Raw genomic sequence first — 20,889 nt, forward strand, 5'->3', positions numbered from 1 at the left:
ATTTCTATCTTTATATACTATATTCCTTAAAAGCAATAGTAAAAAAAATACTAGTAATCCCCTCACCACCATGAAATATTTCATTATAGAATAAAAAATAGTCTTCTCTTTAATAAAAATGAGCACCTATAAAAAAAAGGTCTGGTTATATGTGTAATGTTGGTTTTCGAATACTTCTTTGATTTTCCCACCTCTAAGTATTGGCATTAGCTCCAGATGACAGCACAGAAGGGTTCCAAGGACAAACCGATTAGGCTACAAAAAGTTAACAATGACCAAGGATGTAGAAGCCAAAATATGTTACAGAAGGACATGGCAGTCAGAGAAGGCCATGAAAGGCAAAAGGATTTGAGCTGGATGAGAGAAATAGTGACAAATAGGGCATGGATGTGACCTAGGACTGACTCCTGAAAGCTGAGTCCATGCCAGTACCTAGGCCTAGCAGATTAGGTTTGGACAAACAAGGTGTGCTGTTAACTCTAGAAGTGGGTTGTGAGGGGCATCCTGCTTGCAGGAGTTCACTCCCCCTTCCCAACATGCAAGTCTGGGTATAGGATGGACAGCCACAGCAGGGAGTCCTGGCAGAAAGGAGTTATGGGAGGCTCGGGATGGGGAAGCTGGGCTCTGACTCTCGCTGTCCCCAATCTGCCTCCAGCATCCTTTATTCTGACTTCATGTGGAAGGACTTTGCCCCTAAAGATTTTTATGAACACATGAACAGAAACAATCTGAATGAACTTAACGCACTATCAAATGCTCAACATGGCCTCCTCAGACCAGCTCCCCCACTTACAAGTTCTTGTAGAGCAGCTGGAGGAGCCCGTGACTAATCAGAACAAGGAAGGGAGGGAGGAGTCCTTGTGTAGCCACCTGAGAGCTTGTGAGTAGGGATGGAAACAGGGCCCCTAGCGATGGGCTTCCCAGGCTGATGATTGGCGGGGAGTTCTTAGTACTCCCCAGCTTGGCAAAGTGTCTTTTGATAAGATGTTCTCTTCCAGGAATTGTCTGCTCTCAGTTTGAAAGCACTCAGCCATAGCCATGGGTGAGAAAAACCCTGCCTTCTCATCAAAGTTCAGTCTCAACTCAAATGCTACAACTTCCTCCATTACATCCTCATGGCAGTTGAGTCACACCAGAACTTCTAGAGTTCACTCTAATCCTCATGTACCTATTTCCATTCCCAGATTTTTGTCAACATAATGCAGTTACCCCTGAACCTATGCTAAAGAAGCCCCCAGTGATGTCCGTGGTGATAACAGGTGGAAATCGGGAGTCATCATTGGACTGCACCAAGTGTGTGGATGGAACCTGGTTATTTTCATTTGTAGAAAGGCCACAATAGGTTTTGATGTCTACAGACACCCTATGCAACCAGTGTCCACTTGAGAACTCAGGAAGAACATCTTGTCTTATGTGTGGGGGTAGATTCCATTGTGGACCCTGAATTAGCCTTCCTGCCTTAGGCAACTTGGAAGAAGATCTAGTGTTAGATCTTGCTTCCCTCCTCCCTGGGCAAATACCTATTTTACTTTTTGTCATGATTTACTATGTATTGTTTTAATGGTATGAAAATGTCCGTGTTTACATGATGTTGTACAATTCTTGAATACAAAAGAATGTGGTCTTTTCTACCTCCAATCTGATATCCTGAGCACATGGGGCCTGAGTGGGAGGAAGCAGAGTGTGCTGGATCTGGGGAAAGATTCTGCTGGATTTACAAGGAACTGGTGACTAGAGGGAGCCACAAGGAATGCAGGCAGTGGAGGATGCAGCCTGTGCCAAGATAGGACCCTTGATGCTGAGACACAAAAGCTCTGTGTTATATCACAACAGGTGTCTTTGGAAACTGGTCCCACTTGAATCTCAAGCCCCCACCTCTTACTAGGGATAACTTCCCCTTTCCAGCTAGTCAGGTAAATGTGTTGATGTTTGAAGCTCTCTGCCAACAATGAGCCAGTCTGCACTGTGCAAATATAGAACATATAAATTTTAAAAGCTAGAGTTAAATATTTGGTGCTGTTTTATGCTCTTAAGATGTTCCTTGTGTTGGGGTTTTCATGAAGATTTTCTAAGTCTCCATGAGGGTTGTCATGGACTGTAAGTTATCAAGATGACACAATAAGAGTTCCATACCTGGGTTTGGAGAATGGTCTGGAAATGAGCTTGCTGCACATATTAGTTTACTTGGCTAGGCATTTTTCTCCGTAAGAAGTTATTGTGCCGGGGGGGGGGCTGAGAGGGTGGCTCACTGGTAGAATGCTTGCCTTGCATGCATGAGGCCCTGGGTTTGATTCCCAAGCACCACATAAATAAAAGGAAAAAAGCCAGAAGTGGCGCTGTACTCAAGTAGTAGTGCGCTAGCCTTGAGCTGAAGAGCTGAGGGACAGCAACCAAGCCCAGAGTTCTGGCCCTAGGACCGGACCCCCCCCCCAAAAAGTCATTGTGGCTGCCTTTTCGTGTTCATTATATCAAAAGCTTCAACCTCTAATATGTAAAAATCTGAGGGAATATCTAACTGTCTTTGGAAAAGGGTGTCGTTTGGGGTAGCAAAACATTTTCTTCTGACCATGTTGGCATTGTTCTACCCAAATAGATCAATGCGTCTCTCTATACCAGGTTAGGAACAGTTCTGAGTCTCCCTGTCTTGAAGCACAGGTTCTGTGAATCCTTGAATTTCATCTGCTCTCTATCCCAGGGCAGTGGATTCTGAGAGGAGGCCGGGGCCCTGTAGTGTGGCAGAGGTGCATGTGCAGAGGGAACATGGCTGGTTGGCATGCTGCAGTGGGAAATCCAGAAACTCTGGCAATCACCAGTTCAGTGAAGAGGACTGAGGGTTTAGGAAGGGACCGAGTGAAGAGTGTGCATGTAGGTGGTGTGTGTACAGAATGGTGGTGCTTGAAATTAAAAGCTGGCCACTGTCCATGAGTTCTTTCACTTAAGGCTAACACTCTAGCACTTTGAGCTACAGCTGGAGATAATAATTTGATAGCATTTCCTGACCTGGCTGGCTTTGAACCCTGATCCTCAGATCTCAGCCTGCTGACTAGCAAAGAATAAGGGCTGAGCCAGAGACACTGATACATACCATTTTTGTGTGTAGACTATTGGTGGTAAAGAAGACTCATTTACTCAAGAAATAAAAAACAACTAACAAGGGAGATTGTTGCTGAAAATCTACATGTCTGACAGAAGACTTGGGTAACATTGTGACAGGAAAAGCTAAATTCCAGAATTGGGATTGTTTTCCGTATTCACTATATACATCATTTATATATAATGTATAATAAAATATAAGTATATATGTATGTATATATTGTATAATATACTATATGATAATACATATGTTTGAATTTTTTGGGGGTCCGGTCAGGGGTCTGAACTCTGGGCCTGGGCGCTGTCCCTCAGCTCTTCAGCTCAAGGCTAGCGCTCTACCACTTGAGCCACAGCGCCACTTCCAGCTTTTTTCTTTTTGCTTGTGTTGTGCTGAGGAATCGAACCCAGGGCCTCGAGCATGCAAGGCAAGCGCTCTACCACTGAGCCACCTTCCCAGCCCCACTATTTGAATGTATTTTAAAGGAGGACTAGCATGTGATATTATGGGTCACAAATATATTGTTTCACAAAGCACCAATATAAGGGGCTGGAGGTGGTTCAGTGGTAGAGCGCTTGAGTTTCATGCATGAGGCCCTGGGTACGATTACTCAGCACCATATAAGCAAAAAGAAAAAAGCCAGTAGGGGTGCTGTTGCTGAAGTGGTAGAATGGTAGCCTTGTGCTGAAGAGCTGAGGGAAAGCACCCAGGCCCAGAGTTTAGGCCCCACATCCAGAACCAAAGAAACAAAAAACAAAAAAAAATGAATATGAAACACATTATTGGGGAAATTAGTGATATATCTGTCTTAAGTCAACATAGTTCAATTCACCAAATGCTTTTGCAGAAAGGGATCCTGTGCTGGACACTGGTAGCTCACCCCTGTAATACTAGCTACTCAAGAGGCTGAGTTCTGAGGATTGCAGCTGAAAGTCAGCCCGGGCAGAAACATCCGTAAAACTCTGATCTCCCAATAAGCGACCAGAAAACTGGAAGTGGTACTGTGCCTCAAGGTGGTAGAGCCCTAGCTTTGAGCTGAAAAGCTGAGGACAGGCCCAGGCCCAGATTTCAAGCCTCAGGAACAATCCCTTAAACCCCCCAAAATATGGGAGGGCACGTAATGAGCTGTTCATATGTAGCTCAGGTCTGTGATCCTAATTAATCAGAAAACTTGGTTCTGAGTTTCAGAGGTTCTACCCTCAGGGCACTAAGTTTTGAGAGAAGAGCTGGGCCCTCCAGGGGCACAAAGAGACATGTGCAGTGGAGGATGGCTTGTGCCTGTGCTTGGATGGGAAATCCAGAAACTGAACCACCATTGCCACAGTCGAGGAAAAATGAGGCTGAAGAGGAGCAATATCCATGCTGGGTAGGAAAGTTCCACGAATCTCTCATCTCCAACTGACTACAAAAAGCTCCAAGTGGAGCTATGTCTCAGAGGGTAGAGCAATAGCTTTGAGGAAAAATGCTAAGGGAGAAGGCAAAGGGTCCAAGATCACAAATGCGCGCGCATGCGTGCGCACACAAACACACACACACACACACACACACACACACACACACACACACACACACACACACACTAACCAGAGTAACTATTGTATCTTAAATTCCTATGCAGAGATTGGACAACAGCTCAGCAATGTGTGAAATTCCTTCTTCCCTTTTGTGCTGAGGGAGGAGGACAGATCATGGGACACAGAAGCAAAGACTACAGAGGCAAATAACTATATAAACGATTACCTTGTAAAAAGCAAAGGAGCAGATTTCTACCTTAAATACTATATTCCTTAAAGCTATAGTAAAACAAGTCCTAGTCATCAAAATAAGACAATGCAGCACCTCTTCCTTTCTCTGCTTGCCTCCATGAAATATTGCAAGTATAAAAAATAATTTTCTCGCTTACAAAAATGGACACATATACAATGGATGATTATAAGTGTAATGTATGTTTTGCAATACTTGTTAGTTTTTCTCATTTCTAAGTATTTGCATTAGTTCCACATGACCCAAGAGAGGGGTTCCAAGGACAAACAGATTAGGCTACAGAAAGTAAACAATGGCCTAGGATGTAGATGTCAAAACTATGTGCCAGAAGGATGTGGTAGTGACAGAAGGCCCTCAGAAACAAAATGATTTGAGCCAGATGAGAGGAATAGTGACAGATAGGCCATGAATGTGACCTAGCAGTGACTCCTGGAAGCTGAGAACAAGCCAGAACCTAGGGCAAGCACATTAGGATTGGACAAACAAGGTGTGCTGTTCATTGTGTCTACATGTACACATTGCAATATTGGCTGGATGGGAATATTTCTTGTGTGAGGAAGCGGCAGAGGTCATTGGCCCTGACAGGTGACCCTGCCTCCTTCACAATGGAATAGAACATGGAACCCTGATAGCAGGCCACGGTAACTCACAGTTGGCTCAAGCCAGCTCACTTGGCCTGTGCCTCAGGAACCAGAAACATGTTCTCGTGCTGTATTCGCAGGTCTCGAGACTCTGGTCTCAGCCAAGAGCAGTATGGGTGCCTCAGTCAAAGCTGTAGACACTGGATCAGTGGCAAGCCACGAACCAACCATCTCAGAGATTTGTCCAAAAAGAAACCTAGGAAATCACAAGGCAACTCAGGCAAGGTATACTCATGATAGAAAACCCACTTAACCCCAACCCAGCCCACAGTAGAACCTTCTTAGGTGATTTGTCAATACTGGGATAATGCTTTCTGCATAGTTTTCAATCCACTCGATCACAATTAGTCCTTTGTAAGTGTTCTCATTTCCATGATTTTTTTCTGATTCTTTTTCCCACCTTAGTGTGCCAATGAGTCAGCCCTGATCCTGAATGTGCCATGCAGTATATGGAGCCCGGAGGCAGGCCTGCTGGACATGCTGGTGATGAACCTGGTCCCTGCCTACCAGAAAGGCGATCTCTTCTATGTTGGAAACTTCCTCCACAATTATAGACAGTGGGGGACAATGCAGCAAGTGCTGGATATTGTGTTTAAAAAGTGAGTGTTCCCCCTTCCTTTGCATCTGGGTCTCTTCAGCCCCTCCTTGCTGAGTTGTGGAGTACTGGGCACCCCTCTGAACCTGTTGATTTCATGGGGGTCTTCTCACAGGAGCTTGGCATGAGACAAAGAAGTGCACCCCCTGCCTACTTTCTTAGTAGTGGTCTGCCCAGGACATTTCCTAGAAAAGCTACTGGAACCTCAGAAGCTTGCTTACTGAGGGGCTAGGATTACAGGCATGTGCCAGTGGCACCCAACTTCTGCCCTCACCTAGGTGAGGTTCTAGGAAATCACATTTCCCATGAGTAAATAAGGTTTCATTAGCAATTGGATGTCTGTGAATAATGTAGACCCAGGAAAGGCTGGGGTGTGGGGAAGGCGGGTGAACTGGAGGCTGAATCACTTCAGAGACCTCAGGGAGGGATTATGTTAGCTTTATATATTTATAACCCCTGAAGCTTTGATGTTTTTCAGTTTGTGCCAGTCCTACAACTGAACTCAGGGCCTGAGTGCTGTTTCTTTGGTGCTCAGAGCTACCACTATAGCATTTGAACCATAGGTGCAATTCTGGCCTTTTAAAAATTAGTGTCCTTAGACTTTTACTGACTAATCTCTATTCAGACTGTGCACGTGAGATATCATGTTCCTGATTAGCTAGAATTTGAGGTATTAGCCACTGGCACATTTTCCTTGGACCAAATGCGTATACCTCTCATAAAAAATTTTTTTTACTGAACTGTATAGACATATCTCACTTGTTTATGTGTCAGATTCCATTCCCATCTGGGCATGAGCCCATCCCATATGTGTCCTGTGTGGGCAGAAAAGGAGAAGCTGAGAGGTGACTTCCTCCTGTCCTCCCATAGGTACAGGTTCCCGGGCCGTAACTCCGAGGAAGATGAACAAATAAAGAAGTAAGTGGACTGTGGCACAAAGAAAAGGCCCCTTCGTTCAAAATGGTATCTTTGAGGCTTCTGATTCAAAGTGCAGATTTCTCATTTGCACACCACTTGGGCTTTCCACTAGGGGCAGAGGGTTGGGATTGGAGTGGTGGCAGAGGACACAGCTGTGTTTTGGTTGTGGACTCTCAGGGATGACAGGGAGGGCTGTGTGTACAAAATCAGTTCCTTCTTGTTACCTATCCCAGTGAGAATATTGGAGAATTATCTTTCAGAAGCTTGTAGTCATGGCTGGTGAAGATCACTCTGCCTGCAGGAGTCTCCTCCTGCTTCCCAACTTGCAAGTGTGCATATAGCAGTCCTTGCAGAAAGGGGCTATTGGAGGCCCAGGATAGGGAGGGCAGGCACTCACTCTTCTTGTCACCAATCTGCCCACAGCACCCTTTGTTCCATCTTCACCATGTGGATGGACTGCTACCCTGCAGATTTCCGAGAGCCCCAGAACCGACACCCGGTGAAAGAACTTACCCACTATGCCATGCTCCACATGCCCTCCTCAGATCTGGTCCTCAATCTCCACGTTCATCTGGATGAGCTGGAGGAGACCGGGATGAATGAGACCAAGAAACAGAGGAAGAAGTCCCTGTGTGGTCACCTCAGAGCTTGTGAGTAGGGATGGCGCTTGGGCCTCTAGGGTTGAGCCTAATTGCCTGAGAGCCCTTATTACCCCCCAGGTTGTAAGAATGTCTTTTTATGATACTATCTGCCAGGCAGTGTTGGTTCTTTTGGTGAAAGCACTTTCTTTCTTGGGAAAGACCTTACCTTCTCATCAGTGTTCAGTCCAAAGTAAACTTGTACAGCTTCCTCCATTAGAGCCTCATGGAAATTGAACTCCACGTGAACATCCTGAATCCACTGTCAAACTCCTTTACCTATTTCTCTTTCTCAGGCCTTGGCCGCCATAGAGCAGCTTCTCCTGACCTCCCAAGAGAGAAGCCGTCGGTGATGTCAGGGATGGTGATGGATGGAGATCTGGAGCCATCACTGGACTCCACAAAGCATGTGCATGTAGAGGGGTTGCATGCATTTGCAGTGAGGCCCCAACGGGTTGTGAGTCCTGTGGATAAGACACTGGTTGTGAACCCCACATGTGACAGAGCTGAACCTGTAGGGACCCCAAAGAAAGAAGAAAGTAATAGTGATTGTCTTCCTCTGACTTTCACAGTCAGTCCAGATCAGCTCAAAAAGGGTCAAATCAGCACTCCCCCTGGTGTGCTGGAGGGAGTAGCACACGTGGGGCTGATGGAAAATGTCCCCAGTCTGTGCTCAGGGGAACCAATAACTGAGGTCCCAAAGTTAGATGCAGCTCAGGAAAGTGAATCTGTCCTCAAAAAATATCTGGACAAATCTGTCCTGATGCAGCAGAACCAATCTCCAACTGAGAAATTAGAATCTGCCTCTCCAGCAATTGCAGGAGCAACTCCAATCATTCATGAGGAGGCAGATCCCTTGGAGGATTCTGAGGCAGAATTTATGTTTGAAGGCAACTTAGAAGCCAACCTAGACTTAGAGCTTCCTTCCCCTCTCCCTGGGGTTATCTCTCTTTTTCTTTTTGTCCTGATTGTTGTAAAATGTGCATTCTTTTTATTCTTCTAAATTTATTAAATATATATGTTTATGTTGTACAATTTATGGAGGCTAAATGCTGTGGTTTGTTTTCTTATACATTCTGATGTCCCAGACACATGAGTCCTGAGTAAAGGCAAAAGAGTGACCTGGAGCTGTCCAAGAGCACTTACTGGCTATGAAGGGAACAGTTCAGTGCACTATAAGGGGAGGGGCAAGGAACCCAACCCATGCTTGCATGGGGTGATCAGGCTAATACTAAAGTTCTAGGACATAGCAAACCAGATGTCCTTGAAAATATTCTGTATGTGGGACTTTCTTCCATTAGTGAATTCAAGTCTGTACGCACACCCATTTTACTCTGTGCAAATATGTAAGGACATTTCACCTCAAAATACCACCAAAATGTTTCTTTGAGGGAAAAGTATTTGACAGAATACATAGGAAATAGGTAACAGCCATCATCAGTAGAAGACAGAAGACTTAGCCAGAGGGACAAAGACATGCCAGGTGTCCTGTAGACAAATCTGAAAGACTTATCCAATGAGCCAGCAAAAGTCAGGAACTCATAGCATGGTTGAAGTTACATGTTTAAGCATGGAACAAAAAATGAGCAGGAGCTTAAGGCCGTGAGTTCAAATTCCACTACTGGCACAAAAGATGAAGACATGTAGATGTGAAATGTGGGCAATGGTAGCTTTAAACCATGGAAACAGAAAAACATACAAATGGGAATATTACATATTTAAGCAAAAAGGCCAGACTTATAATAAACCATTGGTGAGTAGGTGTGGGCCTGTTTATGTTCTATGGGAGCATGTGGAATAATTTATGAAACACCAAATAGATTCCAAGTAGCCAAATGTGTATCAGGATGAGGTGGTACTATGTAGTGAATTGTGGAAGAATAGGATATACATCTTAGATATCCATATACATTTTTCTAAATGGAGTTGTCAGGGATTTCTCAGTCTTCCTGTCTGTCTTTCTGTGTTTGTCTGTCTCTGTCTCTATTTCTCTCAATCTCTGTTTCTGTCTCTCTCTTGTGTCTGTCTCTTTTTCTGTCTCTGTCTCTGTCTCTGTCTCTGTCTCTCTCTCTCTCGCTTTTCTTCTCTCCGTTTGGTTGTGGAGCTGGAACTCATGTTGTCGACACTGTCTCTGAGCTTTTTTTGCACAAGGCTAATGCTCTTCCACTTACAGTCACAGCTCCCCTTCCATTTTTTGGTGCTTAATTGGAGAGAAGAGTCTCATGGACTTTCCTGCCTGATCTGGCTTTGAACCATGATCCTTGGATTTAGCCTCTTGACTAGCTAGCAGCAAAGGAGAGATCCACAGCATCCAGTCAGGAATCTTTTTTAAACCTGATTTTCTAAGAAATCACATAAATATTTCATAGCAAAGGTTTGAAGTCTGACTTCAATGTGACAAGAAAAGAATTTTGTCAGCCTGAGACAATTGAAGATCCTGGAGTCTTGTTTGTTGTTGTTTGAGTCTGAAACCCAGACATATACAAGCGACTGTAGTACTACACCATTAGCTTTACAATCTGAGTCTAGGGATTCAAGTTTATATAAAATGTTAGCTCTCCATCATGCATACCTCCGAGATATGGTACATGACTTCTGCATTTCTATTGGTGTTTCGAAAACGATTCTATTTATATAATTGTTTTGTAAATCTGGTGGTAGAGCTGCACACTTCTAATCAAGCAGAGCAACTGGGAAGACAGAAGTCAGGAACTTGAAATTGAATGCCAGCCGGAGGCCAAAACTCAACAATTGGTCTTAAAAATAATTGTAAACAAACACCCCGGGCAAAACCCAAGTCACAGAGTAATACCTGTGTACTAAAACATTTTTGGGCAAAATGCTTATAGAACATTGATTATCAATATATAAATATATATTGTGTGTACATATACCATTGATTAAAATAGATTAATATATATTTGAGTGTGTGTGAGTGTGTGTGTATGTGTATTTATAAAGTGAACGTAAGGAAATTCAGCAAACTCAGTATGAAAAAGGCGCTGTGAGCTGGCCACCTGAGGCAGAGGCCTGTGATCTTTGTGACTTACGAATCTGGGTTCTGAGTTTCAGGGACTCTCAACCCCAAGGCCTTAGATTTTGAGACAAGGCCTCATCTCCTCTGAAGCAGCACGTGGAAGAATGACCGGGAAGAATGAGACCAAGAAACAGAGGAAGTCCCTGTGTGGTCACCTCAGAGCTTGTGAGTAGGGATGGCGCCTGGGCTTCTAGGGATGGTCCTAATTGCCCGAGAACCCTTATTAACCCCAGGTTGTAAGAATGCCTTTGTATGATATTCTCTGCCAGGCAGTGTTTGTTCTATTGGTGAAAGCACTTGGGCTTATCCACTGTTGGGAAAGACCTTACCTTCTCATCAGTGTTCAGTCCAAAGTAAACTTGTACAGCTTCCTCCATTAGAGCCTCATGGAAATTGAACTCCACCTGAACATCCTGAATCCACTGTCAAACTCCTTTACCTATTTCTCTTTCTCAGGCTTTGGCCGCCATACAGCAGCTTCTCCTGACCTCCCAAGAGAGAAGCCGTCGGTGATGTCAGGGATGGTGATGGATGGAGATCTGGAGCCATCACTGGACTCCACAAAGCATGTGCATGTAGAGGGGTTGCATGCATTTGCAGTGAGGCCCCAACGGGTTGTGAGTCCTGTGGATAAGACATTGGTTCTGAACCCCACATGTGACAGAGCTGAACCTGTAGGGACCCCAAAGAAAGAAGAAGGTAATAGTGATTGTCTTCTTCTGACTTTCACAGGCGGCCCAGATCAGCTCAAAAAGGGTCAAATCAGCACTCCCCCTGGTGTGCTGGAGGGAGTAGCACACGTGGGGCTGATGGACAATGTCCCCAGTCTGTGTTCAGGGGAAGCAATGAGCGAGGTCCCAACGTTAGATTAAGCTCCGGAAAGTGAATCTGTCCTCACAGAACATCTGGACAAATCTGTCCTGCTGCAGGAGATCCAATCTCCAACTGAGAAATTAGAATCTGCCTCTCTCTGAACTCCAGGAGCAAATCCTATCTTTCATGAGGAGGTAGATCCCTTGGAGGATTCTGAGTTAAAATTTATGTCTGAAGACAACTTAGAAGTCGGCGTAGACTTAGAGCTTCCCTCCCCTCTCCCTGGGGATATCTCTCTTTTTCTTTTTGTCCTGATTGTTGTAAAATGTTCATTCTTTTTATTCTTCTAAATTTATTAAAATTTGTTTGTGTATGTTGTACAATTTATGGATCCTAAATACTGTGGGTTTGTTTTTTTTTTTTGATCAAGTCGTGGGCCTGAACTCTGGGCCTGGGCAATGTCCCTCAGCTCTTCAGCTCAAGGCTAGCGCTCTACCACTTGAGCCACACAGTACCACTTCTGGCTTTTTTCTTTTTTGCTTATGTGGTGCTGAGGAATAGAACTCAGGGCCTCATGCATGCAAGGCAAGTGCTCTACCACTGAGCTACCTTCCCAGTCCCAATATTGTGGGTTTTTAAATGTACAATCTGGCCGGGCGCTGGTGGCTCTCGCCTGTAATCCTTGCTATACAGGAGGCTGAGATCTGAGGATCGCGGTTCACAGCCAGCCCGGGCAGGAGAGACGGTGAGACTCCTATCTCCAATAAACCACCAGAAAACCAGAAGTGGTGCTGTAGCTCAAGTGGTAGAGCGCTCGCCTTGAGCTGAAGAGCTGAGGGACAGCGCCCAGGCCCAGAGTTCAAGCCCCATGACCCACAAAAAAACAAAAAAATAAAATAAAATAAATGTACAATCTGATGTCCCAGACACCTGGGTCCTAAGTGGGGGCAAAACACAGTGACCTGGAGCTGTCCAAGAGCCCTTTCTGGCTATCCAGGGAACTACTCAAAACACTGTGGATGGCAAGGAACCCAGTCCATGTCTGCATGGGGTGATGGGGCCACTACTAAAATTCTAGGACATAGCAAACCAGATGTCCTTGCAAGTTGTTATGTCTATTGAGACAAATACCAGGCTAAATGTACTGAATGGATGACCTTCTTCCATTAGTGAATTCAAGTCTGTTTGCACACCCATTTTACTCTGTGCAAATATGTAAGATAATTTCACCGCAAAGTGACATGAAAAGCTATATTGGGGGAAAAGTAGTTGACAAAATACATCGGCATTAGGTATACTGAAAAGTAAAAGCCATCAACAATAGAAGAAAGAACACTTACTCAGAGGGACTTACTCAGAGGTCATGGCAGGTGTCCTGGCTCATCGCAATTATTCTATCTTCCAGACTGCCCTGTCCTTCCTCAGGAAGGAGGTTCAAATCAGCCCCCATAGACAAATGTGAAAGACTTATTCACTGAGCCAGCAAAAGTCAGGAACTTGTAGCATTGTTCAAGTGGTATGTTTAAGCACTGAACAAGAAATAAGCAAGAGCTCAAGGCCCTGAGTTCAAACTCCACTACTGGCACAAAAGATAAAGACATCTAAAACTGAAATGTATGCAATGGTAGCTTTAATCCAAGGGAAAAGAGATGTATAGAAATGGGAAAATTACATATTAGTTTAAGCAAAAAGGCCAGACTTATACATTAGGTCCAAATATGAAATAGAAAAAAGAAATGTAGTTTCCCCGCACACATCAACTCCTGGCCATCATTTTCATCAAATAGGCACAATGCTGGGTTTGAATGATTCATTGCTCTTAATACTAGAAACTCAAAATATCTCTAATTAACCCTCAAAAAGAAAGAACTGCTCAAGTGGCAGAGCACCAGCCAAGAGCAGAAACAACTGAAGTGAGAGCAGGAAATTCATGACCCACTACCTGCATAAGAAAACAGCAAAGAAGCCTGCAGACAACAGCTGCTATGCTAAGGCTGAGTCTTGTCTCTCTGGGGATCAGGACATGTAGTATTATTTTTCTATCTCCACCTACTTCAACCTGAACACTAAAATGAGTCACTAAAATGAGCCTCTTTTGAGACTGTGTGTAACTCTCTTTTGTGAAATACCCTATAATGTTAATCCCATGTATCTCAAGGACCAGTGATGTTTGTTTGGCTCAATGGGTAGATGCTAGCCTTGAGCAGAAAAGCTCAGCAATAATGCTAAGGCACTGCATTAAAGACCCAGTGCCAACATGCCAAAGAACCTATGCATTACACACATTTCTCAATGGCTTAATGAGTTTTCCATATGTTTAAGGGTAGGGTTTATTTCTTTTTAGTTAAATGAGGTAATTCCTAGTCATATATTCCAAGTTTCATGGTTCCATTCTGCCTTTTTTTTCTTCAAAAATGCTCTGGAGATAAGGACCATTTCTAAAATATGTGTTAAAGCAAAGCAGATTTTTTTCTTCATGAATCAAAGCATTTTATGTGGGTGGTCCATGTGTGCATTATTGAAACCATATACAGCTATATTTGAAAAGATGATGCAGCTGACCATGGAGATGGTATGGAGATATGATTGGCTTAACTGTAGAATAACCCATTGGTGAGTGGGGGTGTGGCTGTTCATGTTCTATGGGAGCATGTGGAATGATTTATAAAACACCAAATAGATTCCAGCTAGCCAAATGCGGATCAGGATGATGTGGTACTCTGTAGTGAATTGTGAAAGAATAGGAAAAACATCTTCGATATCCAGATACATTTTCTGAATGGAGCCATGAGGGATTTCTCTGTCTGTCTGTCTGTGTTTGGTCGTGGAGCTTTAACTCATGTGGGCACTGTCTCTGAGCTCTTTTTTCCCAAGGCTAATACCCTCCTACTTTGAGTCACAGCTCCCCTTCCAGTTTTCTGGTGCCCTGGGTCCTGTGTTACTAGATAAAATAAACTAGTGTCTAAGGCCTTCCAGAGGGCTTTGTGTTCCCAGGGCTGTGGGAGGAAGAGGGTGGGGCCTCTCCACCCCGCCCCTAACCCCGCCCCTACCCGCCCCGCGGAGAGGAGCTGGGGAGGACGCCTTCCCTAGTGGCCCAGCCGAGCCACAGCCCCGCCCCTCCCCGCCCAGCCTGAAGTCCCGCCCCTCCCGCCCCGGAAGCCAGGTCTGCTCCTCTCCCGTCGCCGATGGTGCTGGGCTCCCTGTGGTCCCGCGGCCCTTATAGTTCCGGTTGTGGCGCCCGGGCGGAAAGTTGAAGCGGACGGACTGTGGCCGGCGATGGGCTTGGGGTGAGTGGAGGCGGCGGCGGCGGCGGCGGCGGCGGCGGCGGCCTGAGGGTCGCGTTTAATCGGTAGCAGGGATACAGGCGAAGGCTGAAGTGAGAAGAGCCGCGCAGGCCCAGCGCCCGGCCATCGCGGCCTCCCCGCGCCGGCTGTGGGGCGCCATTCCCGGGGTCCCTGCGCTCCGCGACCCGGGACTGCCGAGCGCTGTGTGAACAGCCACATTTCGCCCCGTTTTAGGCCCCTCTCTCCCCGCTTTCCTCAGGAGGGACTTCCCGGTCTCGGATTCTTTTCACTGATTTTAGAGCTTGGTGGTCGGTTGTTTGGGGGGGGGGGAGGGCACCTCCCGTCGCCGTCCGTATGGAAGCACATTTGCAGCCAGACGTCTGCCCGGGAGAAGGCTGACAGGTAGCTGCGGCCTCCGCGGCGGCTGCGACACTCAGACGAGGCCCACGCTTTGAGGCTCGCCCCCTGAGGGGTTTGGTTTTGTTCTAGCGCAGGCCTTAGCTGGACGGTGTTCTGTAGAGCTGCTGAGACGCTTCAATCACTTTTCTTCAAGCATCCATCCAACACCGTGTTCTGTCACACACAGAGAACATGACTGAAGAGCGAAGCAGCAGGGCAGCAGGGCTGTTTAAAGCGGTGCTACTTTGACATTTTTAACAGGGTTATGTTGAACAAACAACTTTAATGAGGCAGAGATGAGGGAGACAAATTTAAATTTTTCTATCAAACTAGTTAAACATTTGGGGCTTCTCAGGAGTGAATTTTTTTTTCTGGTTAACCTATTGATGTGGAAATCTGAACTCCTATTTGAAACATATCTATGTCTATTATGTGGTTTTAAAAAAAGAACCGCTTTTGCTGTTTAACCTGTGTTCCTAACCCCCTGTTTAAAACATTGTTGTCAGTCAGGTTTAATTCTAGTTACTTAGCAGGCTGAGACCTAGAGGATCACATCTCAAATCCAACCTAGATGGAATCCTAGAGATTCCCATCTTAGTACTGGCACACTCACAAAATTTAAAATAATCCTATGCAGGGCTGGGAAGTTGGCTCAGTGGTAGAGCGCTTGCCTTGCATGCCTGAGGCCCTGGGTTCGATTCCTCAGCACCACATAAGCAAAAAGAAAAAAGCCGGAAGTGGCACTGTGGCTCAAGTGGTAGAGCACTGGCCTTGAGCTGAAGAGCTGAGGGACAGTGCTCAGGCCCAGAGTTCAGGCCCCACAACCGGACCAAAAAAAAAAAAAAAAATCCTATGCACAAAAATAAAGATATAACAAATACAGAGACCTACTAATGTGGATACAATTTGTTGATCCTTTGTTAAGAAACTATAGTGTGCTGGGCACCAGTAGCTCAAGCCTATAATCCTAGCTACTTAGGAGGCTGAGATCTGAAGAGTTCAAAGCCAGCCCAGGAGCCTGGCGCCGGTGGCTCACACTTGTAATCCTAACTACTCAGGAGGCTGAGATCTCATGATCAAGGTTCAAAGCTAGCCCAGGCAGGAAAGTCTGTGAGACTCATCTCCAATGAAGTACCAGAAAACCAGAAGAGTGGCTATGGCTCAAAGTGGTAGAACTCTAGGCTTAAGTGAAAAAGCTCAGGGACAGCACCAGGCCCTGAATTCAAGCTCTACCACGGAAAGGAAAGGAAAGAAGGGGAAAGGGAAGGAAAGGGGAGAGAAACTGTAGTCTGCTGACACAATGAAATAGCATGTAGTTACAAATAAATGACCCAGCTAAAAAAAAAATACATAACTAAGAAAAGTGGGTTATAGGACTATATGTGTATACTTCGTACAACTCCATATTCACATTGCTTGTGTCCTATACAATTGTGGAAGACTTTAGGTAGATGTAAAAACATTATACAAGGTTAATGTTCACTGTTTGTTTTTTGGAATTCATTTCAAAATGTTTAACAATAGCCAGACTGCTTGCTGGTACAATGCCCAAGCACGGATGTGTGAAATTGTAAAATTCAAATTATAAGGGAGCTGTTGGAAACTTAGAACATAGTGGTTCACAAGAGCCAAATTACATTTTATTTATATATTTATTTAATTTTACTTTGAGGCTGCTATTGGGGCTTGTATTCAGGGCTTCATGCTTTCCCTCAACCTGCTGGTTCATGACTGATGAGCAGACTGGCTCCAAAATGAAAGCCTCTGACCTTAGCTTCCTGAGTATCTAGTATTACAGGCCACCAGCATTAAGCTATAGTGTGTGTGTGTGTGTGTGTGTGTGTGTGTGTGTGTGTGTGTATGTGTGTGCGCGTGCATGTGTGCATGCATGTGTGCGCGTGCATTCATGCACCCCAGTATTGAGACTTAAACTCAGGGCGTGGGTGCTGATCCTTAGCTCCCCCCCTACCCCCGCATATTACAGGCTACCAGCATTAAGCTATAGTGTGTGTGTGTGTTTGTGTGTGTGTGCGCGTGCATGTGTGCGCGTGCATTCATGCACCCCAGTATTGAGACTTAAACTCAGGGCCTGGGTGCTGATCCTTAGCTCCCCCCCTGCCCCCGCCTCCCACTGAAAGCTAGTACTCTACCACTTGAGCCGCAGCTCCACTTGAGCCACAGCTCCACTTCTGGCTTTTTGGTAGTTAATTAGAGATAAAAGTCTCACAGACTTTCCTGTCTGAGATGGCTTCAAACCATGATCCCCAGATCTCAGCCTCCTGGGTAGCTAGGATTACAGTTGTGAACCACGAGTGTGTATATGTATGTGTGTGTATCTCTCTCTCTTCCCCCCCTCTATATATGTATATATACATAAATGTATATATGTAAGTATATATATATTTATAAAAATAAATACATATTTTATATAAAAATTGAAAGTTGGAACTAGGGCCTACCTTTAATGCTTTTTCCCACTGGTAATAAGGTAGCCCTTGATTCACAGGTGTAGATGGTGTGTTTTGAGTGTGTCTGGGAGTGGTCTTCCCAGTGAATTAGGCTGCTGTCTTCTTTCTCCCAGAATTCTCTGCAGATTGACCTATATAGGGGTCACCTTGCCTTATTTCTGGAAAATTGGTTACAGTTATGGTGAAAAGATACTGCTTTCCTTCTGTGACACTTCTTTTTTTTTTCCCCCACAGCATTTCACTATTTGTAGCTTGTTGTCTGTATTCTGACTGGGCTCGCTTGGATTCTGTTCACCATGCCAACAGTGGTGGTGATGGACGTGTCCCTCTCCATGACTCGGCCTGTGTCAATCGAGGGGTCTGAGGAATACCAGCGGAAGCACCTTGCAGCCCATGGGTTGACAATGCTGTTTGAGCACATGGCCACAAACTACAAGCTTGAATTCACAGCATTAGCGGTTTTCTCATCGCTTTGGGAGCTGATGGTCCCCTTCACAAGAGATTATAACACCCTGCAGGTACAAAAAGGAATAAAGACCCAAGTTGATTGGAAAGAAAGCAGTATGATAATAGTGTACTGATTTTAGACCTTAGAATTATTTAATACTAAATATACAGGCACTTAATATGCACAGCTATAAAGCATAATTCATAACCAATAGGTCCTAGGCCTTTCTTTTGTAAAGCTATGAGGTAGAGAAAGAGGTCATGGGGGCTGGGAAGGTGGCTCACTGGTAAAGTGCTTGCCTCGCATTCATGAGGCCCTGGGTTCGATTCCTCAGCATCACATAAGCAGAGAAAGGTCATGGTCCATTTTCTGGAATTCTTAGGAAAGGTGAAGATTTCAGCATACCATGCTTCAGTCCCTAAATTCAACATTTTTTGCCATTCTGCTGTTTTCTACTTTCTCATACAATTTTAAGGTAATGAAAAATAGCCCTTATTAAAACACACACACACACACAAAAACTTCTAGAAAGTTCAGAATGATGCTTACTCTCCAACAGATAGTATTCATTTATAGATGCCAAGATATTATTTTTTTCCTTTTTCTTCTTTTTTTCCATCCTGGGGCTTAAATTCAGGACCTGGGCGTTATCCTTGAAATTTTTGCTCAAGGTTGGCACTCTACCACTTGAGCCATAGCTCCACTTCCAACTTTTTTGCTGGTTGATTGAGATAAGAGTCTCATGGACTTTCCTGTCCCCGGTGGCGTCAAATGTCGTTAGATCTCAGCCTCCTGAGTAGCTAGGATTACAGGTATGAGCTACTAGTACCCAGCTCAATGTTGTCATTTTAAAATTTTAATAGGTATTGTCTTTCAAAGATATTTTTCTGAGATAAGCCAGATGTCTTAATTTTTTTTTCAAATTCTTTATTGTGATTAAGTGATTACATAATTTCCCAAATTTCACTGTATTGCGAGATAGTGATGCTTAGTTAAAATCACAAACACATACTAATTTCATGGGGCAAATTGTCTGTCGTGATCTATAATATTTATGAGTTCTATGAGCTAGCCAGATGTCTTTAAACCATTAATATCTCCTATAGTTCTTAGCACAATGTCTTGGCCAATGAGTAGACAGTGTTTCTGAAATTAAACTGAGCAATTAAATAATTGTTGGGCAATTTGGAAATGCAGGATTAATGTAGTTTGAATTCTTAGTAATTTTTTTTTTGTTGTCAGTCGTGGGCCTTGAAGTCTGGGCCTGAGCACTGTTCCTCAGTTCTTCAGCTCAAGGCTAGTGCTCTACCACTTGAGCTACAGTGCCACTTCCAGTTTTCTGGTGGTTTATTGGAGATAAGAGTTTCATGGACTTTCCTGCCCCTGCCTCAGATCTCAGCCTCCTGAGTAGCTAAGATTGCAGGCATGAGCCACTGGCACCCGGCTGAATTCTTACTAATTTTTATTAAAGCTTTCCTTTTATTATCTTGCATCTTTATGAGACTTAAATTTTTTTTTAATCGTACTGGTGGACTCTTTTGGTGGTACTGAGTCTTGAATTCAGGACCTCATGCTTGGTAGGTAGATGCTCTACCACATGAGTCATACTTCCAACCCTTTTTTGTACTGGGTATTTTCAGATTATAGTCTCAGTTTATGCCCTGGATGGTTTGGGCTTTGATCCTTCCACTTGTGCTTCCCCATGTCAGTGGGGATAACAGGTGTGTGCTACCACACGTAGTCTTTGGTTGAAATGGAGTCTTGTGAATTTTCTCCCCAGGCCAGCCTCTTAACAGCAATTTCCCAATCTCTGCCTCTCAAATAGCTAGGATTATGGGCGTAAGCCACCCCACTCTGCTTGTACTGGTTTTCTTATAAGTTACTTAGCTAAAGATTTTTTTGGTGTTTAGCAGTTCTAAAATTTAGAGAATTGCAATGTAATGAATGAGGTATAACAGGTAAAAGCAGAAGCTCTGGAGTCAGGCCACTTCTTAAAAATTTCCTCATTTAGGGCTGGGAAGGTGGCTCAGTGGTAGAGCGCATGCCTTGCATGCCAGAGGCCCTGGGTTCGCTTCCTCAGCACCACATAAGCAAAAAGAAAAAAGCCGGAAGTGGCGCTGTGGCTCAAGTGGTAGAGCATTAGCCTTGAGCTGAAGAGCTGAAGGACAGCACCCAGGCCCAGAGTTCAGGCCCCATGACCGGACCCCCAAAAGAAAAATTCCTCATTTAAAAGTAGGGTGAACAATGGTAGGATGATTAAATCCGTGTAAAGTGCACAGAATGGTGTTTAGGAGATTATGGTTAATGGTCCATACATTTTGGTCATTGCTTTAAGCTTATTTCATTGTCCTTTACAGTTGAGGAAGTCTGTTTTGCTGTGTGGCTGTGTGGCTGGGTGGCTGTGTGGCTGTGTATGTGTGTGTGTATGTGTATGTGTGTGTGTGTGTGTGTGTGTGCGTTTTATGGAACCTATGCTTTGGGGCTTACAGAAACTCAGTGTTCGCTGTATGATACTCAGACTTCGTACAGTTTATATTGGTTTCTAATAACAAAACAGCAGAGAATAATGAGCAATTTTTTTCTCGCCCAATAAGGAAGCACTGAGTAACATGGACGATTACGACAAGACATGCCTAGAGTCCGCACTGGTTGGCGTCTCTAACATTGTTCAGCAAGAATGGGGCAGTGCAATCCCTTGCCAGGTAATGCTGTTTTTTTCAATGTCCTTAGTTAATATTAACAAGCCAGGCACTAGTGGCTCACACCTGTAACCCTAGCTACTAAGGAGGCTGA

The 20,889-nt window shown here is 44.6% G+C and overlaps 1 protein-coding gene across 1 annotated transcript; it reads left to right on the forward strand.

The window, feature by feature from the left end:
• Positions 1-270: 270 nt before the first annotated feature.
• On the forward strand, positions 271-7,763 carry LOC138808878 (ral guanine nucleotide dissociation stimulator-like). The gene is made up of 5 exons (XM_069995117.1): positions 271-1,293; positions 5,577-5,721; positions 5,902-6,095; positions 6,962-7,009; positions 7,433-7,763. Exons 1-5 carry the CDS (start codon positions 1,163-1,165, stop codon positions 7,665-7,667), a joined length of 753 nt encoding a protein of 250 aa, XP_069851218.1. The 5' UTR covers positions 271-1,162; the 3' UTR covers positions 7,668-7,763.
• The last annotated feature ends 13,126 nt before the right edge of the window (positions 7,764-20,889 follow it).

The sequence above is a fragment of the Dipodomys merriami genome, unplaced genomic scaffold, assembly GCF_024711535.1.
Source record: "Dipodomys merriami isolate MVZ:Mamm:240054 unplaced genomic scaffold, mDipMer1.0.p SCAF_48, whole genome shotgun sequence".
Lineage (NCBI taxonomy): Eukaryota > Metazoa > Chordata > Mammalia > Rodentia > Heteromyidae > Dipodomys > Dipodomys merriami.